The sequence below is a fragment of the Rhea americana genome, unplaced genomic scaffold (genome assembly GCF_003343005.1).
Source record: "Rhea americana isolate MKP2758 unplaced genomic scaffold, rheAme1 scaffold_346, whole genome shotgun sequence".
In the NCBI taxonomy this organism is placed as follows: domain Eukaryota; kingdom Metazoa; phylum Chordata; class Aves; order Rheiformes; family Rheidae; genus Rhea; species Rhea americana.
Genome location: NW_028186475.1, coordinates 350315 through 375421, shown reverse-complemented (window position 1 = coordinate 375421; position 25107 = coordinate 350315). Strand labels below are relative to the sequence as shown.

The 25107-nt window shown below is 43.7% G+C and overlaps 4 protein-coding genes across 4 annotated transcripts; 1 reads left to right on the top strand and 3 right to left on the bottom strand.

Moving 5' to 3' along the window:
- The first annotated feature begins 160 nt into the window (after nucleotides 1-160).
- B3GNT4 (UDP-GlcNAc:betaGal beta-1,3-N-acetylglucosaminyltransferase 4) lies at nucleotides 161-2090 on the top strand. Its single transcript, XM_085311614.1, has one exon. It carries the CDS (start codon nucleotides 186-188, stop codon nucleotides 1269-1271), a length of 1086 nt encoding a protein of 361 aa, XP_085167740.1. The 5' UTR covers nucleotides 161-185; the 3' UTR covers nucleotides 1272-2090.
- A 2067-nt stretch (nucleotides 2091-4157) lies between these two features.
- On the bottom strand, nucleotides 4158-8813 carry DIABLO (diablo IAP-binding mitochondrial protein). The gene is made up of 6 exons (XM_085311650.1): nucleotides 8745-8813; nucleotides 7754-7874; nucleotides 7238-7369; nucleotides 6117-6227; nucleotides 5874-5970; nucleotides 4158-4799 (listed from the first exon to the last, which is right to left on the bottom strand). Exons 1-6 carry the CDS (start codon nucleotides 8789-8791, stop codon nucleotides 4585-4587), a joined length of 723 nt encoding a protein of 240 aa, XP_085167776.1. The 5' UTR covers nucleotides 8792-8813; the 3' UTR covers nucleotides 4158-4584.
- A 1234-nt stretch (nucleotides 8814-10047) lies between these two features.
- LOC146592104 (uncharacterized) lies at nucleotides 10048-10402 on the bottom strand. The gene has a single exon (XM_085311647.1). It carries the CDS (start codon nucleotides 10400-10402, stop codon nucleotides 10268-10270), a length of 135 nt encoding a protein of 44 aa, XP_085167773.1. The 3' UTR covers nucleotides 10048-10267.
- Nucleotides 10403-15507: 5105 nt separating this feature from the next.
- On the bottom strand, nucleotides 15508-24816 carry VPS33A (VPS33A core subunit of CORVET and HOPS complexes). The gene is made up of 11 exons (XM_085311646.1): nucleotides 24603-24816; nucleotides 23869-24058; nucleotides 22964-23080; nucleotides 22045-22219; nucleotides 21091-21284; nucleotides 19149-19275; nucleotides 18902-18969; nucleotides 18153-18290; nucleotides 17460-17597; nucleotides 17132-17300; nucleotides 15508-16558 (listed from the first exon to the last, which is right to left on the bottom strand). Exons 1-11 carry the CDS (start codon nucleotides 24710-24712, stop codon nucleotides 16365-16367), a joined length of 1620 nt encoding a protein of 539 aa, XP_085167772.1. The 5' UTR covers nucleotides 24713-24816; the 3' UTR covers nucleotides 15508-16364.
- Nucleotides 24817-25107: the final 291 nt, after the last annotated feature.

The following is a 25107-nucleotide window of genomic DNA, read 5'->3' as shown; positions in this document are numbered from 1 at the left end:
CTCCGCTCGCGAAGAAGCGCCGCGCCGCGCCGGGAGCCCCCGGACAGGCGCCGGAAGCGCTGAGCCGGGCGTCGGGCCGCCGGCGGAGCCCGCGGGGAGGGCGAGAGCGGGGCTGCGGCTGTGATTAATAACTGACGCGCGTGTCTCYAACCGCGCAGGGCCTGGGCTCTGCCCCGGAGACTGAGATGTATCCCAGGATCAGGAAGCTCGCGCTCTACGCCTTCTCGATCGCCCTGCTGGCCTGCCTCCTTTACATGAGGAAAGACGATAACCTGGCGGCATCGTCGGGAGACCGGGAAGCGGCCGTAGCGAATCTCGAGCCTGCGGTTCTGGGCCGTGTTGAACCCGGCAGGTGTCTGCCGAACCTGACCCTGGCTAATTCTTCTCTCGCTCTCCCAGAGCTGCACCGCGTCTTCCTAACGTACAAGCACTGCCGGATCTTCTCCACGCTGCTGAAGCCCTCCAGGTGTAGTAAAGAGACGTTCTTGCTGCTGGCAATTAAGTCTTCCCCCATCAACATAGACCGGCGGGTGGCAATCAGGAACACCTGGGGGAAGGAGGGCTCCATCGGCTGCAAACGCGTCCGGCTGGTGTTCCTTCTAGGGCGCTCCGAGGCCAGAATCCAAGCGCACCCCCTGCACCAGCTGCTGGCTTACGAGAGCCAAGAGTTTGATGACATCGTGCAGTGGGATTTCGTTGACAACTTCTTCAACTTGACCCTCAAGGAGCTGCACTTCCTCCGCTGGTTCATGGAGGACTGCCTGCACGCTCGCTTTGTGCTCAAGGGCGATGACGATGTCTTTGTCAACACTTACAACATTGTTGAGTTCCTCCGAGAACTGGACCCTGAGCAGGATCTCTTTGTTGGCGATGTGATCGCCAAGGCTCGGCCCATCAGAAACACCAAGGTGAAGTACTTCATTCCGGAGTCCATGTACAGAGAGCCCTACTACCCTCTGTACGCTGGTGGGGGCGGCTACGTGATGTCTAGGGAGACCGTGCGCCGCCTCCAGAGCACAGCAGAGGACACGGAGCTCTTCCCAATAGATGATGTCTTTGTGGGAATGTGTCTGGCAAAGATGGCCGTGACCCCGAAGAACCACGCTGGCTTTAAGACTTTTGGGATCCAGAGACCCTTTAATCCTTTTGATCCGTGCTTGTACAAAGAGCTGATGATTGTGCACAAATTGAACCCCACTGAGATGTGGCTCATGTGGACGCTGGTCAAGGACGACRGCATTAGGTGTGCGGTATCAGTAATGCGGCCCTAGAGGAGGGGCTGGAAATGAGGCCCCTGGTGAGCACCGGAGAGTGTTCCCTGGTGATGAATAGAGGGTACTTCAACTAAAAATCAGGTTGTGGTAGAAACATGTCCTCTACTAACAGACTGTACTTGAGCCACRGGGTTTTGTTTTGCAATAAGCCCTTTTCTATCGGTGGGTTACTGAAGTGGTTGAATCCTCRTGGGGAGGGGATGGGACGGGACAGTAGCTTGTAGATGTTTTTAGACACGGTACCAGGACCTCTTTGCTCTGTTCCTCCCAGGCAGCTGGAGCCGGGGAAGGTCACAACTGCCTCATAGTCACAGGTGAAGGGAGTGAGGTGCCACCTCACCTTGGAGGGAGGTTGTGCAGCGCTGAGGCTGCTGCTGGCCTGCCAGGCTCCTGGAGGGAAGCTAGCGAGAATTAATGAGTGACAGAGCACTTGAAATTACCTCTAACCTTTGGAAGTCAAGGCAATAGTAGAAGAAATACTGGTGCACGCTGCAGGGTTCGCTGCACCTGGCTAGAAATCCTGCGGGTCCTACTGGGCGGCAGGAGAAAAGGAATGATGTGGGGAAAAATGCCCCTGAAATGTAGTGCCTTAACACAGCAGGGTAATCCAAGGGCTTGGATTCCCATGTGAGCCCTTTGGATTTTACAGATGTCTATTGCACATGTACTTGCACTGGAAGCTTCTGCACAAACACACTTTCTGGTTGGGTTTGAGAGAAGTATGTCTCGAATAATCACAGTGTTAATTATAACCATAGTGACTGCAGCTTTTTATGTTGTATGTGCAGTGCTGGGTGTTTTTCTTTCTCTCGCTCTCTTTCTTTTTTTTTTTTTTTAAGTATTGGGTTTAAATAAAACAGAGTTTTGAAAGTGTTTACACTAGAGCATTCTTGGTCTCCTGAAAGCTAAGAGACCTCAAAGCCAGAGAAACTAAAATCTGGTGCTGGATACATGCATTAAGGAGTTCTCGATATTAATGCTTGTTATTTGGAAATGGCAACTTGCCATTTCTTCTGCAGTGAGCAGCTGCCCTTCTCTGCCCCCATCCAGGCAGGATATACTAACACAGAAGCAGCAGGTAAGCTTGCCTGTGGAGTTGTAAGTTTGAGGAGAGATCAAGGGTGAAGCCARGGCTTGATCTGGGAAGTTGTCTATGTCATTTTGAATGTGTTCAGTGTTGGATTTGTAAACAAGGCATGATGTCAGGCAGCAAAACCTAGTGACTTCTGTTCTCTGGGCACTGCTGCTTGTCTGAGCAGGCCTGGTGCTCTGTGAACTGCCATGGTAGCATTTTTCTGTTCCACTAGATGATTCCAAATGCAAACTCAGTAACATAACGTAGAGAGAGATACTCATGGCTGTTCTGGGCTTAGGTGTAGTGGCTAATCACTGATGGGCAGCTCCCATTTTTTACTGAAGGTGAGGGGCTCTTTTCCAGTGTTTCGGAGACGAGAGAGCAGTTGCTGTGCCTCACTCCCTTTTTGACTTGACTGAACTGACTTGCTTTCTCTGTCACACCTGGGGGTCAGTTTTSTGTTAATAGAGCCTGCATCCTAGGTAGTAAGAGAAAGGCAAACAGAGGAAGTGGGGAAATGTGGGGGAGCTCTGCAAGGGCTTTCCAAAGCCCTGTATCAGTGCTCATGTGTCTTAAACAGTACCTCTGCCATGCATCTGTGTAGAGTTATTGTGGCATCTTGACAGGAACACAAGCTGTGTGGGTAAGTAGCTTGGGAGAAGTTTTTATGCTGCAGCATGCAGCGCATTAGAGCAGATGTGGTTGGAGGCTGACCTGAGGTTGCCTTTGGCTCTGGGGGAGCAGCTGTGTCACTGTTGCAAATACTCCTCTTGTGGTATCAGGTTTTCCCAGTGCTCCAGCCCAAAGCCGTGTTTGGGGCCCCCTGACGACTGGCACGGCGGACGCTGGTGTCTTCCTAAGTGCTTCGATTCCTTCGATGACCCTGCCACGCTCATCGAATACAGCAGCATCCAGTGAGGAGCAGCAGCAAGGGAAGTTTGCTCCTTTTTACTTAAGCATGATAGCTACAAACTTCACAAAGTACTGAATAACGGACTCATTTTTAAAACCTGTAAGTGTACAATGCTGTAGAGCTGGGACTGAATTTGTTTAAAAGGCAGGCAAAATGAGATAAAGATAGAAAGGCTCRTGTTACACTTGCAAAAAATCCTAGTTTAGCACAACTCATAGTCTAGTAACAGTAACTTCAACACAGGTGTAATGCATCACAATGCTAATTTGTCTTAAAAAAACTTAATGTGTATTTTCCTACAAAAACTGATGAATAGTGATTAACTAACTTAAAAACTTAACAGTGCTATAGTTCCAATGGATGCTCATCTACAAAATAATCTCAGCTGAAGTTTGTATTGTCTATGCAATTAACATTGCAAATTTCACATTAACCTGTCAAATTAGAAAATGAAAACAGTGAAAAATGTCTGTGGTTTTGAAGCCTGCAGTGAAACATTAAGCTTACAAAAAAAAGAGAGAACTAGGTTTATTTTCTTGAAACTTTGGCTAATTTTTGCTTACTGCTTCATACAGAAGTCTGCAGCAGTTGTCATAACTACTTTGTTTATAACCACAGTACCTTTAAAACCAAATCTCCTTTCCTTCCTGAGGAAGGCAGCTATACTAGAAGCAGTGTCTTTTAGGTACAGGAGGATACTATATTAAACTGCAAAACWTCAGTAAGAAGAGTTCAGGTAATTCCATAGAATGTTTTCAGTTCTACAGCAAATGTTTCCTCTGATTGCAATCAAGTATAATTAGCAGTAGCTGTCATAGTCAGCTCCATCACAAACTTTTAAGAGTACAAACAGGAAAAAAAAACACTTATCCAAATGGGCACACTCACAATGAGATGCATTTGCACAGTTTATTAACGGTATCTACTAACAGACATCATTTACTTCACAAGTTAAAAATAATGACTTTTAAATACACTTCTTTGGCTGATATCTCGTTAGTCTCCAAGTTAGAGAGTTCTCACAAACATATCAAACCATTTGTAGGATTCTCCCAGCAGAGAGACACTTATTATCAAGCTATCCTTGATAGCCATTTTCACATTTGCATAGTTAAACACTTAACTGAATTGATAAGTATTATAAACATGATAGGTTACAAACAAGAATAGGGTCTTTCAAATACTTGGAATTGTCTTGATTTGTAGAGCAAGCCTGTTTGGAGAGGGGAAAGAAAAAAGAGGAACCACAGGCTTATTTCAGCACTATCCAACATTGAAGTCTGGGACCATTCAACTACTCTCACGTGACCCTAAAATTCTTCTCAGTCTTCCCGAAGATAAGGGTCTTCACCCGCCTCTGCACTTCCTAAAATACCCTGTGGCAATGAAGATTCCTCTCCTTGAGCTTTTATGAGCTCTTCTGTTTGAGCTTCAGCTAACTTGGTCTCTGCTTTCTGGGACAGCTGCCGCACTTCTTGCACCTGTGATTTCACTAGTTGAATGTGGCTGCGGGCTGTCACTGAGGCTTGGTCTGCACCTGAAAAGCAGACACATAAACAGTTTGGGTTAGAGGAGCACTCAGCAAACTTTCAATTAAGAAAGTGATTGTCTATAATTAGCACCTGCTTTTCTTAGTGTTTCAATAACTCTTGGGCTATCTGAATGCTAAATGTGTTTATTGTTCATTTACCTTATACATGAATATGCTCACTTTGAGATTTTTTTGGCCCCTAAAATTCTTCTCAACAAAGTGGATTTCAGCCAGGGCCTGATCAGAATGATCAGCAAGTGCTAGTAGGCGAGAGCTAAGCCCAGCCCAGTCATCAAATCATTATCAACTCTGTCCTTGACCTGTCCTGAAGGAATCTCCCAATAACTAGAATGTCTGTGGCATTGCTGAACTCGGAAACCCTTGTCCTAATGTACTCCTATAGATTCTTTTTTTTTTTTTTTTTTTTTTTAGCAATTTCCTCGGGAAGCCACACTTGCAGAGTTACACTCCCTCTGCATATACATCTATTTCCTCCCTTTCTCCTCTCCCCGCTTCAGTAACTTTCCTATTTGCTACAAGTCAGACAATAAGTCGGTCTCAGAGCTATCAGTTTTGTGAAAATTTGTGCAGGGGGAGGAAAGATCAAAATTTCCCTGAACGGCAAATCTTCTCGCTTTTTAGTAAGACAGAATCCAGCTGGTGAGACCTGCTGGACCAGGCATSATTAGTTCTATTAGTTGGTGAGATCTGCTGGACCAGGCATCATTARTTCTCTTAGTTCAACTGTGATTGAACAGCGCATTTAAAAATGACTAACACTTCCCTCAACCATTTTTTTGCACAGGAAGTCTTAACCAAAACAGCATTTGCTGTTTCCAGGTTCATCTCTCAGAACACTAGTACTAGGCCTAAAGCCAATAAAATAAGACAAGTTCCCGACACTTAGGAAAACCAGGCACTAGTTCTATATTGGTATGTTAACTGAACTTAYGTTCTGTGCCTCTCAACTCCATTCTCACAAACAATAATTACTGCCTAGCTGCCAATGAAAGGCCTTGTCAGGATTTTTGCTTGTGACTTCGTAAGTAAATTACAGTAATGCTTTTAAGTTTGACTTACCTGATTGATATGCAGCTTCTGCTGCCATCTCTGAAAGACGTAATGCAGTCATCCAGCTAGATTCCAGCCTTAGATATTCTTGCTGTTTTGTTGTCATCTGTGAGTAAAAACAAAGTATTATTTAACTTGATAACAGCAATATCTGAATGCTGTTCTACACAATACCTTTGTGGACAGGTAAAAAGAGATTTATCAGCAGCGTAAAACAGGTAAATTGACAACTGGAGRGATTTGATTCTTTACCTCAACTCTGGCTCCTATTACCACCTGCCAAACTGCATCCACCTCTTCTGAATTCATTTTCCCAAGAAGATTTGCATATTGCTTGTAGAGAGAAACCAGTGTATAAACTGCCTGCAAAGAAATCATTTGACACGATTATGTAGCAATCCATAAATCACTGATGATGTCTCAGTGTTATCCAGCATTAACTAGGCATAGAAAATAAGAACTAACCTGTCTGTATTTAATCCCTATCATTTGCATTGGGTAACAAGATCTTTAAATAGTTCCAAAGATGCTCTGCTCTTAAGTTTACCATTAACTTGAAATGTATTGAAAGGAAGATGATGTGCACTGTGACTCAAACTGCAGAAATTTGACACTGCAAGGGTGTGCATCATTCTTAGCTTTTTAGAATCCAGAGCATTCCTGCTCTGAAAGCCAAATCTCTTACCACTGTGCTACATCAACTCCTTGCAGTACAACATGCAATCAAACATACTTGCACTAGGCAGTAGAAAGCAGAAATATGTAAATGTGCAATAGATCACAGCAACTTTGGGAATACTGACAGAGAATTTGCTGTCTGCCTATAGTAGTGCTGTATATATCTCCTTATATGCTTTCCATACTAATAAGTGGAGTGCATATATGCTACTCACATTGGCATTTATAAAATTAAAATCGTATTTTGTTGCTTCAAACTTAAATATGGCTCACTCGATTTTTCTGATGAAAYGCAAGTACTTCATGGCCTAGAAGTGGGCCCAGAAGATAAAGAATAAACCTAAGACTACAGGRTGGTGGATCCTAGTTACTCGGTATGTATGGATCCGACAGCTGYTCTGGATTTCTTTAGCACCGGTTCTGAGATACAGATCTTCTGGGCTGAAGTTTAAGATCAAAGCAACAATGTAATACATCTAAAAATAACTTCTGTATTTGATGCAGTAAGAGAATGGTAAGCCCTATCCCACCATCCCCTAGTGACCTGCTATCTTCAAACCTTGATGCCTCTGACACTAAAATTCATAAAAAACAAAGTRAATTTTAACTATGATTTTGATAGGTGCAGTTAGTGTGTAATAATTTAGTATTTCCAGTATTAACTTGATAGCAGAACCCGTAATCTCTCAGCTTACCTTTGTGTACTCTGTCAAAGCTTCAATCAATGCATATGTTGTTTGAGAGAGGAGAGTAGATGTACTATCAGTTACTAAGGAAACTGCTCTTTTAATCAAGGCATCATTACTGAGAGAATTTGAGTTCTGCTTCTGAAAGACAATAAATTGCATGATCTTTACACTGGTTTTCATATATATGTTACTAGAAACATAACAATAGGAAAAAGCATCATTGTTAATTATAAAGTTGAATAACCTAATGATGAATGGAGTCAGGAAACAGAACAAAATCTTGGCTTTCTCTGAAAGACAAGGCATCTTTTTGCAAGATGCTATTGAAGGTGAGCATTAACTGTCTCATTTTTCTTTCTGAACTATGTGGCTCAAACATCCATGTTCCTGAGAAAGAATATAACCGTCCTGCTCTATGCATAAGGGTAGGTGGTAGCTTGTAAACTGCTGAGCAATTAGTTTTGAATATTAAACTGTTTCTAATGAGGAGGTGCTGTATGTTGCTCACTCCTGGCACATTACCTCTATGACTGGGACTGCGCACAAGGTAACTCCCAGACCCACTCCCACAATTTGGTGCCATCGTCCATTCAAGTTTGAGAGGCAGCATCTCCTAATGTTAGCCCACACAGGGAAGCTTTGTCTGGAAATGCAAGAAAAGGTTAAGTGCAAAACATAACCAGTGTGTTGTGGAAAACAGGTATTGAAGAGAAACAGAACACCTAGAGACTGTCCTAGCTGTCCTAGTCTTCAACAGGTTTCCATAATATAGCTGCATTACAGTGAATGAGCAAGTTTGTTTTGAAACCTGCTATATTACCTAAACATAATTGCAAGAAAAAAGACAAGCACAGTAACTTGCGCATTATTAATTCTCTGTAAGAAAACATTTATTTTGACTTGTCTAGTATCAGCATATTGTTAATATTCATTAATACTGAAAAACAGGATAAAAAGCTTATAAATGGTACATGCAAATAAACAATAGGAGTGGTAACTGTTGGCTGTGATCCGGTGACACTTAGGGCCTTCGGCATTCAGTGAGTTTTATTTATATACAATGTTGTGCAAGAGTCCTGCAGGGTCAGGGCCTATCACGAAAGTACTAAAGCAGAAAAATAGAATTAAGTCATGACAGTGTTCTTGCTCTGGGTTAATATTCTGAAAATAATGGGTTGCTTTTCCTTCTTTCGTGTTGCTTGTTCAGCTACAGAACGTCAATGGATAGCGGCGTGTGGGTATCGTGGCTCCCTGTCCAGCTAGGATATTGCACCTGGAAGCAGCCCCACTGTGTTGTGGTCACTTGTGACAACGCTGTGGTGCCCCTGCGGCTCCAGCCGCGATTACAGTGAGCAAACGAAGCGGGGCCGCCCTGGCAGCCGCGCCTGGCCCGCTGCCGCCGGCCCTCGCAAGGTAAAGCGCCGCACAGCGCGCTCGCGGCCGGTGGGCCCCGCGGAAACGCGCCCGGCCCGCGGGGCCCGGGGACCCGGAGCGGCGGGGCCGCCGGCGGTACCTGAGRAGGGAGCAACAGCCGCGGAGCCACCGGCATCCCGCCGCCATCTTGGGACTGGGCGGCGCGCCGGAAGTGACGCACATGGCGTCCCGGCGGGAGGGGGTGGGGCTGGTTCCCGCCGTGGCGCATGCGCACGCGCTGGGCACGTGCGGCGGGCGGGAAAGGGCGCGCGCGCCCGGCCGTTGGGTTAACGGTCGCGGCGCTAACGGTCGCTGCTGCCCGCCGCCGCGGGGAAAAGCGGCTCCTTCCCTTATCCCGGTACCCGAGGGTACCGGCCCTCGTGCAAGGATTGGGTCGGGTTTCTCCCGCGGCGTCCCCGCTCCCACCAGGGGTTGCCCTGCTGTTCAGGTAACCGCACTTTTCTGGGGCCTGAAGTTTCCAGGCCCAAGAAAGAAACAGAAGCTGTTGTTATGGGTTCTTTTCACTCTCCAGTTTGGCCAGTTCCTCCTGTGTAGACCTACTCATAGACATCTGACCAAGACCTGCCAAGTTTGCAGAGAGCAGCCCTTGGCCATGGGCTAAGCCATCAATAGGGGTGTTGAGTGAGATCACACTGATGGACTTTGACAGATTTCTGCTTTTACCTTCCCTCTGGTTTCCTTCATCTTTATTTTTCAAGGTCATGTGATACTGCTTGGTTTCAGCTAGTTTCTTATTAGCAATAATCCTTAGCTTCTACACCTAATGTTTCCTATATAGTTCCACATGAAAGGCCCTGCTGGAGCACAGATCAATTAAGTCTATTTCTATACGCTAGGAAGTTATACTTATCATTTACCCAGCAGTTCAGTTTTAGCAGGACAGTACAATGCTCTGTCTCAGTCACATCTTTCAGCTATCTCCATATTTTAAGCATTCATTGAAAGCGTTGTGTATTTAACCAAATAATAGACCTATAGATAATGCATTATTGGAGACGTTTACCCCTTTCTTGGGAAAGTGTGCTTCATGAAGCTACAGGGAGAGGTGACCTTTGTGCTGATATGAAAAGTCTGTTTCTGGGACAAAGTGAGAAAAAAAAAAGTAAATTCTGTATTTCTGCCTTCACACCCTTAATGAGCAAGAGTTAGGCAAGGCAGGACTTGTTTATCTGAGATACTGGTCGCACTCTAATAGTGTTGTATCCCTCCTATTCTTCCACTGTGCTTGGCAGGCTGCAATGCTCGAGGGGCATCTGTGCGGGGGGTGGGTGTGGGGTGGGAATCCCTGGACGAAACTGCTGGGAAGCTTTTAACTTTTTCACAGAACAAGAGCACATGTCAAGGAAATAGAAAAAAGAATCTACAAGAGCCACAAAGATCAGTAAGGTACATGCATATAGATATATATTTTTTAAGCTTTCTTCTTTTTTACATAAGAAAATAAGATTGTRATTAGGCAGTAATAAAAGAAAATGCTTGCAGAGTTGATGCAGGAGAAAGAGACTGTCATCCTGATTGCTGTGCAGATGCCCAGGGCAAGCTGCACAGTGGGATCTGTTGCATTTAGGCCAGTCTGTGGTTGCAGGAGCAGAAGAAGAGCTGTCATTTTAGCACCAAGAAGTAAGTCGTCCAGCCAGCAAGCAGCAGTGCCCCGACCAGCACTGTGTAGCTGAAGAGCACGAAGGCCAGGAGCTCCTTCAGCACCTTGAGGAAGTGGACGGCAAAGGAGTCCGGCATGGTTCTTGCAGCACGGCAAGGCAGGTAGGGTGTTTGGGACTGCTGGCACRCTGTTCCCTCCTGGGTCTGCAAGAAAGAAAAGCAAAGGGGCAGGGTGAGTCTTTCTGGGCAGGAGACTGCAGAGCTTTAGGTGTGAATCTACTGCAGGAAGTGGCTGTGTTCGGGAGGGCTAAAAGTCCCGCTGCTTTCTCAGAGGCTTGTTAATTACCAAAGCTTAAATGTCAGGTYGGGATCCTGCGTGTGCTTGTTCAGAGTCCTCTCCAGGGTTACCTGGCTAGGCAGTGTTGAGAAGGAGTTCAGGATATGATCACAGCCTCCAAGTCAGCACTAGTAAAGAAGCAAATTAAAATACAGACTCGCATGCAGTAGATGTGTAGGTAAGCACCAGTGGCCCAGAGTCCAGCTGGCTTATGCTGTCTTTTCCCTTGTGTCAGTTGCTGTGCATCCAGGAAGCTTCACATTTAGAGCATTTGCTGATGGTACATTACCAACAGAATGTTCTAATCAAAGTGGTCAATTCCTCCAAGGAAGCCACCATTAATATTTAATGATATAATAGCATCTAATGGAGATACTGGCACAAACAGAGCCTTTTGTTTAAGACTGAAGAAAATGGAACTTAAATACAAGTTTGCACTGCCAAAGATTTCTAACTCACATTAAAAATAACCTTTAACTGGGGGACAAAAGGTAAGATATTTTAGAAGTCATTTCTATTTGTATTTTAAAGTCATACTTGTGTATCAATTTAAAAGTTGCTCATTAGTTAGTTTAATGCAAAATCTGAACATTCAAAAGTTATTGGTTTCTTGGACATAAAGCAGTGAAGACATACCTAAAAAATTCTGTTGTATCCTCAATTTACATGTTATTTTTAATTTTGATCAGAAATATGCCTGCACTCTTGGTCAAGCACATAAAGGGAATTAAAACCAGATTCAGGATAAGGCTAACTTAAAAGGATTACTTCTTGTCTAAACAGTCTAAAGCCAGTCAAAGTAATCTGAATTCACATCCTACTGTTTAGAATATTTTTAAAGAGCTGTTATCATAAAGAGTTCATCTTTTTGATTAAAAATAATTTGATTTAAAAATAATTTCAGTCATTTCCCCCAAGCTCAGGCACATATATATGTTATAGAAGCTACTGTATTTTAAAAGCAGCTCTAGCTTCCCAGTTGTTTAAAGTATTGAAGTTTTCTATTTATAGTCTTTATATATTTTTCCGTTACCTAAGATGTTGACAAAGAAATAAAATGCTTACCCAGGTAGATGATGGAATCTACTTTGTAAAGTTCCTATTTGTATCTGGTTTTGTTCTGCAGCTGTCCCTTGAATTTCTAGCTTCTGAAAGGTCTGTGTTGTAGTTTGATCCCCTTCTGATCCTCTAATCCGGGAGCCAGGAGTAATGAGGTTGTATTTACAGCCCAAACGAGGACTAATGCACTAGGTGTGGTCAGGACCAGTTATTATATGACATAGCGCCTTTGCTCTCTATGTGGCACAGCAGTACAGAATGCTCCAAATAGCTTCCCCCCCACCAAGTGCTTTTGTCAACAGTATTTTGTGATTTGAAGCAGTATGGCTTTCCTCATGTTATCAAAACAAAGCCTATATATTTTTAAATGTCTTTATTTTGCTCTAACAAAGCTTTGTGTCATCTTTCTTATGCCTTTTATTTYATAGTTCAGTTAACTGAAAGGCTTTTGAGCATATTCCTCCATTCTCTGAGAAATTGTGCTTCAGCAGGCCACTTGAGGAGGAGGATGCTTACATACAGCTGGGGATCTCCCAAGATCAGCAGCAGGTTACAGGATGGAACTGTGTGGATTGTCAGGCCCTGTTATCAGAGGAGAGGGAGCACTGAGGACAGTCTTGCTGCTTCTTTGCCCTTGCACACCAAAAAAGTAATCCCTGCCTTTTACGAAAAGAGCAAAAGATACAACTTCTTTGCAGCAAGAAGATGGGGGCAGGGGAGTCAAGATGCCTGTTTATTTTTAGCAAACTACTTTCTGATAATGTTACATGAAAAGTGAAAGCGTTTTTAAGGTTGAGGTTGGTTAGCTTTTTTTTTTTCTTTTGCTTGTAAACCAAACAAATGCAGACAGCAGAGAGAGGCAAGACTATATGTACTGCAAATCAAATCTCTTACCTACAAAGATAATATGATCTAGAAAATGGCCCCTTAATTTAATTAAGCTCTCTTGTTATCAAATTATTACCCGCATGGTCAGCAAGGCCTTAGACAGAAGCAGAGCATAATCAAGCTGCTCAGGAAGCCTGTTAAGTAGTAATTGCTCCTCCAGAGAATTGATCAACATCAAGATGGCCTTTATTTTATTGTTTCTGTTGTATAGTTCCAGGAAGAGACTTTGTCTAGTTTGTGTATCTGTATGACTCTTGCTTGTGGTGCAGGCTGTAGTCTGTGCAAAAGCAATGCAGTAGTGTTGCTAGTAAATTAAAGTTTACCAAGTGTTCAACATAAACTATTTTCAGTTTATTTTCAACTATAAACCAGTTTAGACCCTAATATTACTAACATGTTTGTTGGGCCAAGTGGAGAAGGTAGGCAAGCTGATGAATTGGTGTTTTACTTTGTTTCTTCTTCTTTTTTTTTTTAATTCATCTGCTTTGTAGCTTTTATATGTCATAAGCTTGGTTCACAAACTAGCTTAATCAGTGCTATTTATTTCTTTGTGATTAGTTTAATTTTCAAGGTTCTGGAAAAAAAAGAATCTGAAAATTATGATAGTACAAAGACCCTGAAGGCCAAATCAAGGACATTCTGTGTAATGATATACTGAAAGAACTGTACTGAATAGCATTGTTTTTGTGTGCTTGGTATCTTTTTTTTTTCCCAGAGTGTTGTCTAATTTTTGATCCAAAACTGCTTTAGCTTTCTCTTTAAACACTGCTAAATTACGTACTTTCACAGTGGAACTGCATGAATAAAGCTTAGTAAGGAAGCCACACTGGCACTTTTTTTTTTTTAAATGTGTAAGTCAGTCAGTCAGTCATATGGTTTGCCTGTTGAAGTTGCAGTGTGTTAACTGAAAAAAACTGACATYGTGGCTTGTTATTTTTATAAGCGAAGCCTTCAAGTTGCTTGCCTACCTTAAGTAAAAATTCTTGAGTGATTATCATGAAAAGATTTTTCCAATATAGTACATTAAATGGCAGGATGGACTGTAATTAGTGTTATATTCCGTGTGTGTGTGTGTGTGTGTGTGCGCGTGCACGCGCGCGAGAGAGAGAGCGAGCGCATTTAAAAATGATCACATAAGTTGTTGTTTTAGTACAATAAGCAAACTTGAGTTGAATAGACAAAGGGGAGTCTCTGTGAAGCAGCAGATGCAGCAGAACTTAATCGTCCTTTTTTTTCTTTTTTTTTAAAAAAAAAGGACTAAATCCCACAGTTATAAAAATAACTTGGAAAAAAATGATGAATTAATTAGGGGCATATGCAGCATGCAGGRTGACTAAGAGTAGAAATGTATGCAAAGACAATGTTTTAGTGTTTTTTTTTCTTTTTTTTTCAAGTTTCAACTATTTATACATGAAAAGCAATGTGAAGCAGAGTCCCCAGTGCTTGCATTGAAAGAGCATGGGTAAGTATAGTGACAGTGGACAGCGCAAAGGGCCCGAAGCTGAGCAGCCAAGGTCTGCTAGTGGTCAGCTGCACAGGCTTATGCCGTAGTTTTGTCATCCCAGCTTCTAGCAGTTAGCAAGGCTGAGCCTTCTGGAGCTAGAAGCTGCCTCATGCTCACCAGCTTAACACCAAGGGCCCCAGCCACTAAGCCCATGGAAAATTCTATTTTACAATTTTGGGCTGTGCAACAGCTTAAAAAAAAAAAAAAGAAAGAAAGAAAAAAGAAAGAAAGAAGGAAAAAAAAGCCCTTTAAGCCTGATGCTTGCTGTTTCAATGAGATTGCTGGGTTTGGCCTGAGTCCCACCTGGGGAAGACCCAGTAACTTTAAATGGGCTATCAACATGCTGATGTAATTCATATGCTGGAGTTGCTTTACAGAGTCATGTGGGTGTACCAAGGACACTGGAGAAACAGGCCACTTCATACAGCCCTCCCACCCCTTTCTGCAGGCAGTTCAAGTAAAAGATTTCAGTATTTCCCTTGTTGTTTGAGTGCAGTTGGTTTTACTTGAAGTTAGTTCTGTGTTGCTGCATGTGGAGAGTTTAAGTTGATGCTGCATGTCATAGATGAAACCAAATGAACTTCTTGGCCAAATAGCGTGCAGGACACTGAATTTGAATGTGCCCTGGAGGCAACTAACCATAACACACAGCTTGTTACAGCTACAGTGCAGACTAAGTGAGGCGCTTTTCTCTGGATGTCTAATACCCACCAAGTTTCTGAAGGGGAACTGAGGACATGCAGCAGCAGCAGGAGCAGACAGGTAGGGAGCCTCCTAGAACAACTGGCTCCAAAAGGAGCCTGTCAGCTCATCCTTTCTGTTTCATTTTTTAAGTTATASATGATGAAATTGTGAATTAAATGTCTTGTCATTGGTCTTTGTCCTCAGAGTCTATCTGAACCTATGCAGTAAAAATGTTACCACTTCTCCTTTTCAGCAGCTGTCTTTCCATTGCACAGTCGGTTAAAAACTTGGTTGCTGTGGCCTGGCCCCGTTGGCTGCCTATTTTCATGAACATGCTAGAGCTTGGAGAAGCAGAAGTGCCTCATCTTTCATGACAAAGCTGAGCGCAGAAGCAACCCCTCCCCAGTGTACAGAACCTAGRTGGTAAGTAAGTGCTGAACCCACAATACCGTCTTCATCTAGGACTTTTCCTCCCTTCACACAGCTGAGACAGCAACTTCAGTTTCTCCATTTCTGATTATATAAAATCACTCTTCTTAGGTCCACAATCACTGAGTTGGCAAACTGAAAGGATTACTCCACACAACCTGCTAGTGTTGCAAATGCTGTAGCCAGACATCACAAATAGTAGGCCATAACCTTTCTAGCAATGTAATAATGGTGCAAATCTTGGAAATACTATATATATATAATAAAAAAAGGTTACAGTTTTAACTTTTCTTTAAAGCAATATGCTCACGTTGGAGGAAAGAAAGCACCTTCTGCTATGTCTTTGTTCTTTGCCATTACTTTTATCACAAATTGCAGATCAAGTCATGTGCATTGCTACAGGCTCTCAAGAAAAGCATCACTAAGTCAAAAAGAATATCACAAAAATTACTGAGTCAGGCAAGGTAACTGGGAACGCATGTACAGCAGCAGGAATAAGCCTAGAACAAAGTGTGCTTGTAGGTCTAAACAATGGACAGATGCTACAAAGAAACAGATCCAAAAGCAGTAGTTCTGGACAGAGCCTAAGCATGGCCCAGAAGGAGACCTTTGTAGGTACCAGTAAATACAGAATGTGAGGGGAGCCCTCAGGAAAGGAAATGAGCACACTGTAGGGAGCTCCCTATGATAGCCTTTCAAAGCACAGCTGAGTACAGATCTCAGAGACAACAGCCCTCAGTGCAGTGACAGAATTACCAGATGAGAGAGACTAAGAATATTGGTATGCAATCAGGAGAAGTCACTCTGCCTCCTGAGCTTCTTAGGAAGGTGACAAAAAAAGTAATCATATCAGCAGATTAAAACTAAACTGAAAGGAAAAAAAGAAATGTACACTGTCAAATGGAAGGATCAGACCCCCTTCCCTAGCACTTGGTTGCTGATTCAGACCAGAGGTCTCTCTTTCTTCTACTGTTTATTTCATTGAGCATGCCTTTCAGCACTGCTCATCTATAAGGAAGTTCCACAAAGACCTAGAGTGCGGAGAGGAATGAGGGTAACTGCATCATTAACATGGTCTCAGGAGAGTCTCTTCCACAATCATGTTTCTCTCATGTCTAAGCAGCCATGCCAGAAGACCAGAGCTCCATGTACCTGTATCACAMATGGCCTCTCAGTTTTGCAATCTCTTGCCACAGACTCTAGAAAGGGGCAGGCTCCAGTTTTTCCATCAGGGATTTTATCCAGCTTGTTCCATTGATCAGTTTTGTGGTGGCAATGACATACTCTGTGCCTCCATCTTCCATCTGAGACAGAAATCTCAGTGCAGCTATTTCTGCRTATGTCACGCCTCCCAGGAAGAACACCAGTGTGACTCGGTTCTCACCATGTTGACCTGTGTGTTCAAAGAGATGTACAGGCTGTCTTAGTTTTATTTTAACATTTCCTATCCTTTGCCTGTCAGTCAAACTCAAAAAAGTCTTAAAACAAAGATAGCAGCTAAATGAGAGGAGAAGCCTAAACGGCAGAGTACCAGACCRGAGCTCAGATATGCAGGCTGTATTCCCAGCTCTGTAATTTCTTTTCAGGATGCGTGTCTGTCTGCTCAGGCTTAGTACTACGAGAGTAATGTTGACCACCTTTGTAATATGTATTAAAATCTCAGTATTAGGTTAGCAAATATTTTAGTATACTGATGAGAAGTTAAACATTATCTACAGCTCTGTATTATAAAGATGGATTTTAAATACACATGGTGCTGTTCATTTAGAGGCTGAATAGGTCACTGGCAGTTTTAAAGATGTCAGAAAGCCATCTGTTAAAAACAGACTAGGCAGATCTAATATTGTGGTGGGACAAACAGATGAGGTAGATGTTCAGGCTCTGCTAGTCCTGGTGCCTGTTTGCTTCATCCCAGCCTAAAAGAGATGCATGTCTCTCTTAAAAATGGGGAAACAACAAAACTTACGCTTTTTCTGAAGGCCAGTAGGTAACTGTTGCCTCTCCTCAAAATGGGGACCTGGCAGCATCTTTAAAACCTCTTCTATGCTCCGCCACCCTGGCCGAGCCAGTAGCTGTGCCAGGCGCACACTCAGTGGAGCATAGCCACTGTACACGTAGGAGATATCGTTGGGATTCTGTGAGAGAGAGCGAGGAAATGAAAGAGTGCTACTTCATGCTTGGAAACAAAGCACCATAAAAATTAAACAAAAGTATGATGGTTTTCCTGCTGCACATAATCCTGTATTGCTAGATGTGGTGTTCACTGCATAAACTGACTGGAAGCTGATGTGTACCTGTTCATTAACATCATCCATCCATAAGCGCAGGGTTTTCCTGATTGTTGGATAGTTATTCCTACCACTTGTCTGAGATTTCAGGAGTCCGGCCTTTTCCAAGTTGTTTAAGGTCAATATATGTTCATAGCCATAAGTCTGCAACGTGAAAAATTTGCCTTTAATATCATGCCCACCTGTTCAACAACAAACATTAACTTAAGTGTTGTATAAAATGCCTGCTCCCCCCCGTCACAATACCAACTAACAAAATTCAATAATACAGTTCTGCAGAAGTCTAGATATTCACCATGATGGTTCCCCAGAATGATGATTCCAATAGCATTGTCCCTGAAATCACTAAGTAGATTCATCTTAACTTACGAAGATAACTCACTGTGAATTTAAAAATGTGCAGATTAGAAATAAACATTTAAAAACATTTTTATGTATTATGCCAAAACAACAAACATCATTAAAAAAAGTGTAGCTTTCAGATAAAAGGGCAAAGGTGTTAGTTTAAAAAGAAATTCTTCGTTAAGACTTGTTAGCCCAAACACAAGCCTCAGTTCTGCATCTGTACACATCTGTATTCAGTCACATTGAACACACTAGGGCTACACATGTAGCTGTCTAGAATGCAAGTGCTGCAGAACTGAAGTTTTAATGTGAATATTAATCTAAAATTTAACAACCCAAAAGTTACAGCCCAACCTGGAGAATTTCTTTTTTATAGTGATCCAGAACCTTCTGCTTCAGTCCACTGTTACATACAGATTGCAAACAAACGAGACGCAAGATCTTGATTAATGGATGTTTTTGAGCAATGCAGTCTTCAATATAATTGTTAACCTGTGAGGGAAAAAAAAAAAAAAAAAAGCTTTGTTAAAGTGCCTAGCAGACCTGGAAAAAAGATCTATTTTTACCTAGTTTTACCATGCATAATAGCAAGGAAGGGGGTGCAGCTGCTCTCCAGGCAGCTTAAGATGATCTTTTAAATGGCGATCTAGCACTCGTTCCACCTAGCATCTTTCTAAGGTCTGTTGATTTCACAGTCAATAGCTAGACTGTGTTTGAYGCACTGAAAAAGTTTCAATAATGATTTTGAATTTTTCAGTGAGCCCTCACTGCACATAGTGCCACTGTACAGGTCAAAGAAGCACTTGAGCTGTGTACTCTTGTGTTACAGGCAGTGATGTGTAACAGGAGCCTGGCAGAGCACACAGGTGAACCAAGCAGGTTCAGCAACACATGTTACTTGGCAAAGATTTCTGTAGAAGCACAAGGGGACACACACAAGAACTCACAACTTTGACACTGGAAGGACACCATCYGGATCAGGTATTTCTGCTCTTGCTCTCAAAGAATGGGGGGGAGGGGGGAAGGTATGTATGTCCTCCCCTCAAGACACATTTAAAAAAAGAAAAAAAGGCAAGAATCACAAGATGTCATTATCTACTTACCTTGTCTGTGTCTATTCCAGACATGAACTCTTGTTCCACTGTTAAATTATCAAAGAAATCTTCTGATGCTTAAGGGAAAAGAATAAAAATCAATACATTAGCAACTGACAGCTTATTTTCTACATTTAACATTTGCAGCAGAGATGTACCAGTGGGAACAAAGCCAATCTTTGCAAAGTTGAATGATATTGATCAAGTATTCTTGAATCTAGATACACTCAAGTCAGACTATTCAATGAATACTCACTGGTGATGTCTTTGATGAGTTCTGCAATTGAGGTGTGGTTTGCTAGAGAGCTCCTTGCTGCCTGCATGTGTGGTAACTGTGAGACAAATTGCTTAATCTCTCCGACGGTTTTAGCRTGGTGCCTTTCCTAAAGAAATTCATCACCTAGGTTAGGTCTTGTTCAGTATAACTAGTCACACACCAGCTAGATCATTTCATTGCACAAAACTTCTTTACTCACTGCTTAAATTACAGAAAGGTAAAATGTGAACACCAATATACTATACACACACACACACACACACACACACACACACACACACACACACGCATATATTTTTTCAACAACAGGAATTGTTAGAGATTTTTGGCCTGTCAGACAAAATTGTAAGTGTTCACTGAATCATAGCATTACCTATAACTGCATTTTGATAATTAGAGGAGCTAGCACATAGTACAACAGGAGAGAGGATCTCAGCATACATTGTTTTTTCCCATTATACCAGAGTTGCCAGACACTTCTCTACCTTTACCTGACTTCAGCCATCACTATCTGTTCTTCTGTTTCCAAACCAGCAAAACTCACTACCTTTTTCATGTAAAGATAAATTACTTTGCTAGCTGCCAATAAATGTGGAGCTTTAGCCAAATGAAGTCAGAGAAGGGGGCACATTTCCCCTCAAAGCAGTATTTAGAGGTGCTGAGGAATAGCAGGATTTGTATCTCTCTCAAGAGGAGGAGCCCGCCATTCRCTGTACCTGGCTGTAACACTGTCCCAGGTTTTGAGCAATTGTCTGATGAAGCACAATGCAGACTTCAGCTGTCAGAGCAGTCCAGAGGTCTGTATTTCATTTGGGCTACTTGGCTCTTGCTGCAACTTGGAATAAAAATAATAATTTGACTTATGTGTGAAGGACTGAAATGGGCAAGTGCAGGCAGGAGAGTGATAATAACGAAGCCTGAATTTAAGAAATCCTCTGCTGCCAATAGGCTGCTGTTTCATTATCACCTATTACTTCCGACAATTTCTTAATTTTTTTTTCTTAACAACCAGGATGAATAATCCAGCCTTAAAGCCTTCAACACTAATATTGCAATAATACAAATTTACTAGGAGATAAGCCTAAACACCCTCCATTTGAGTTAAGGTACTGCTACCTTGTCCTAAATGTGGCAGAAGTGAAGACATAAAGAGAAAAATCAAACAATACAACAAGTTGTCTTGAGAATCACCATGTATTCTGAAACCACAGATGTGCAATCTCTGTCTCTTCATGAATTATCAGTATGATGCATCCAAACAAACCCACAAACACACCCATAGCATTCTCCAGCTTTGTCCAACGTAACATTTGAGCATCAGTTTAGAGGTCAAATCTCCTGTAAGACAGTTGGTCTTCCACATTCCTAGTGTTTTTAATGCCAGCCATAATACTCTATGAATATGCATTCTGGAGCTTAATATCTTAAAGCCTTCTCTCTCCATCCTCAGGCAATACAAAGAGACAAGCAACTTTCAGTTAACAGGTAACAACAGCAATAAAGAGAAGTGGCTCAGTTTTGGCCTCTTGCAGACTTAAATAGCACCTAACTATTCTGCAGACTGAAGAAAGCAATTCCTATTCAGGGAACTGTGGGCTCACACAGCAGAAATGCAGTTTAGGCTAGCTTCGAGGGCAGCAAAAGCCCCAGAACGTGTCTGGGGAGAGCAGAAGATCTGCATGACATTTCTTAACAGGAGATTTGACCAACACCTACTCAGAACAGTTGAAGTGGAGCTGATGTCATACCAGCATGGGGAACAGACTGGAGGAACTTCTGAGGACTATTTTGTTTTCTTTGGCTGGAGGATTATTCCATGGCAGCAGCTTGAGCTGCCAGTTGCCACCCCACTGAACACAGACTGCTTCTGTACCTGACAACCAGAATGCCCAAGAGATGTGTGGTCAGATACAGGTCTCACCTCAAAGGCTGCTGAGATGATCTTGGCTTTCTTGCTCAGCACTGACCCCACAGCATTGAAGTTCTTGTCACGGATTTCCGCATACAGCTCTTCAGCAGAATTCAGCTGGAGCTTCTTGGGTTCTGTGGGGAGGTCTTTGCCACCCTCACCCTGCTTCTTTGGGGCAAACTTCTCAGGAGGGAGTTTCACATAAGCTATCAAATACAGAGAAGTAACTTCCATAAGAACTGGAATTTCACCACAAGGAGTTAAGAAAAGCAGAGCATGAAAGTTGTCCCCTGATCTGGAGACAGTTCTGAGCAGCAAAGCCAACATAAATGCCTCAATAACTACTTAGTGTGTATGTGGGAATTAAGGACAGTCTCCTGTACTCACATGGGAACCCACAGACCTAGACACACGTATCAGAAGTACAAACACAAGTATCGGAAGACAAGCACTCACTATCCTGTTTCCAAAGAGGTTCAGAGGCAGCCTTCCAGCCACTCATCAGTACAGCAGGGGGAGTTAAAAGCTGTAAATGCCCCTTTGGAGTCCTTCCAAAGAAAGGAGGAGAACCCTGAACGGGGTTTCAYGAACTCTACCCTTTCCCTCAGTGTGACACAATATGAACAAACCAGGTTCGAGGGTGAAGGCATACACTAAAAATTCTACCACTCCCACACTRTATGTTCTCTGTCACGCTGTGTGCACCCAGCTGACATCCAAAATATTCACATTCARTAACATGCACTGTGGTCAACTTCTCTTCCTACATAAAAAGAGGAGCAAAGCTGATCTTGCTGGGCTCTAGCTTTGGGATTGCTAAATCAAGTGTCTGACGCACCCCCCTACTAATTTCAAGTGAGCTATTCCAACATTACTGTCAYGTAGTGGAAACAGAAATCTACTTGACACACTGCAGCCTGCTCCAGCACACCAGAAACTTCTCCCCCTTGGACTTGCAGTACTTACTGTTCTGAATTCCATAGATTTCATCAATCAGTCCTTCATATGTCAGCTGCGTAGCTAAAGGTGTCAASAGATCAACATTACGGTCCAGCAACAAGAGGGTATCAAAGACAGGAAATATTGAGTTCTGGCTTCCAGGGAACTCGCGCTTCATCCTGATCATCATATTAGCCACATGCTGAAAATAAACCACATTGGTCTGATTATGGTGCAGGCCACAACAGACAGATTTCTAGGCTCTACAAGCATGTACTCACGCAAGTAGGGGGACAAGGTCCTGTGCAAAGGAAGTAAATGGCAAGAGATACAAACTGACAAGTAGGGAGTAGGACAAGCAGACACAAACCAAGGCTGTCTCTACTAGCTTAGCACGATGCTGACAACTGTGGCCAAAGCACTGGATTCCTCTCGAGCCACACCCTAATTACAAGAGGTAGCAATTAATCTGTAGGTTGATCAGAGAAGAGAAAAAGAAGACGAGACTTTATAAGTCTCTCTTGACAAGCTATGGCCGTTGGCACATACGGACCTTAGCTGTAGGTGCTGTTAGTGTATTAATCATTTAATCATTTTATGGAGAGATACGAGCAGTGGCTGCACATCTCCCTCTTTGTTCAGTCTTTCTGATGCCAACAGAGCAGCTAAGTGTTAAGCTCCATAGAAAGACAAGTTGCTGAAAGCATAATGGTGTAACTAAGAGCAAGATACATAAAATCAGATAAATCCTCCTGACAGTACGATTTAAGGAACAACAAAGATTGTTTTGGTCAGAGATGACAAAGACCTGCTGGACATGATCCTGAAATTCCAGTATGACAAGAAAGGTCCATGGCTGGATTCGAAACACTTCACATGTCAGTTAACCAAACGTTCTCCAAGGCAGTTCTGAAGAATTGAGATCAAGCAGCAGCATTTGCCTTACCCGGGCGCACTCCCCCTTCCCAAAGATCTGAGGGATGGTTCCGTAGAGAGCCTGCAGTGTCATCAGCCCCTTTGCTGCATGGTACAGACTTGTCTGGTCGCTCTCCAAGTAACATTCCTGAACAACAAGAAGGGAATTGATCTGCTGGAGATGCTTTCACAGCTGAACATGGTCCATGTGAACAGTTCAGAAGAGACATGGGCTAGGAGAAAAAAAGCTATGGCCATTGGCACATATGGACCTTAGCTGTAGGTGCTGTTAGTGTATTAATCATTTAATCAAACCATTGTAATATTTCCTGACCACACACACTGCTCCCATCTTGGCGCAGTGGAGTAACAAAGTCAGAAAGTGACTGCAGAGAGCCTGTCCCTCTGATCAGGCCAATATGACAGCACGACACCTCACGACAGGGGCTGACAAGCACCAACAAGCCATGACACATCCTGTGGGCCTGACTTAATGAGGGTCAAAAAAAGTCTTTTAGATGTTCYTGCCCCAAAGTGAAACATTCTGAGAAAACAGAGCACACAGTTGGTATGTGACAGTTGTTAATTCTCAGTGCAGCTTAGTGCAAAACAGCAAACATTGCACATGACTCTTCCGCAGCATGCTGACTGGGACTACACCAGTTCTTTGTAACAACTTTAAATATTTTAAGTGTTATGAATGAAAATAACAGCAAAAACGTATAGCTAAGATAGAGCTTGCTGAAMTCATTCTTCCCTCAATGTTTAGTTGGGAAACGAACTGAAAAGTTCTGACTCACTAACTCAATCAAGCCACACCTCTGCAAGGCCTTTTACTGCTTTGTGAATAACTGAAAAACATGTTGAGAGTCTCTCTACCGGACACCAACAACCAGATACAAAGTGTTTTTCCTTGAAGATGAGACAAGCACTTACCTTGAATGCGCTCTCAGACTCCATGGACAGCAGGTCTCCATCAAAGGGTATCAAGTCGAGGCTGTACTGCTCTCGGTGGATGAAAGATCCCAGCACGCCCTGCTCCTTCAGCCACTGCTCACAGAGCAGGCTGCGCCGCGGCACAAACAGAATGTGGAAGTCCCTCTGGGGAGAACGGCCTCTGTCTTCCCTGGAAGAGTCACAGGCAGGACACAGCAAACTAACTCAGCTACGCTGATTAGCAGCGCAGCACAGACCACAGGGATGCTGAACACGAAGGAAGTAAGAATGCCACGCCTGGTTATTATCAACTTTCACTCCAAACTTTTTATTTCAAAGTATTTTGTACCTAGCTACACGTGCCCAGAGCCACAGGCATGAAAGCAGGTCAAGGCAGCCTCACTTTCCTGCAGTTCTCTAAAGGAGGGTCATTCAAAGCACGATGCATTACGGCCGGTTAAGAGGAACATGCAGGTTTCCCTCTGCAGCTCTCGCCACAGTGAAAATCCCCTCGCCCTTCCCAGGGTGTCTTGAGCCCCAGAAGCGGCTGCAGCGCAGTGCCGGCGTGCGCACGCAGTTCCCTATTCCAAGCCCCAGCAGGGCAAATCACGTGGCAGGTTCACAGCCGAAGTTGTCGCTTCCCTCGGTGGGAACACGAGACAGGGTTCTTGGGAAGAGAACCGCGAGCCAACCGCTCCGCAGCTGCTGGCTTTGCATTTAAGCATTATCTGTACCTGAGCACATTGTCTGTAATTATATCCATTAGCTCTAGCTTGGGCCTAACGAAGAATATGATATTCTTGACGTCAGCCTGGGGCAGACGGCCTGGCTTGAGGGTGAACATCTTTTCCACCTCATGTTCCTACAAAGAGACCCAGGTGTTATTCAGCTGCAGGTACCGCCTCAGTTGTGAACGCTGTTTTCAAAAGAGGATAAATCGGGAGACGTYGCCCAGCCGCCCCATCGCTGCTCGGCCTCAGCGAGGGGCAGCCCGGATCTCCCCCTGCGCTCCCCGGCACGGCTGCGCGGGCCTACCTCACCGCGCTGCGGCGTTAACGCGGGACGCTCCTCGCGGCCCGCCGGCGGCTCGGACGCCAAGCGGCGCAGCAGCCCTTCCGCGAGGCGCCCGCCTTCCCCGCAGGCCGCGCTCGGCCCCCTGCTTCCGAGCACCCCGACCGCCAGCTCCCCAGCGCTCGCCGCCCGCAGGTGCCTGCAGCCCCCGGGGCCGCCCCCCGCCGT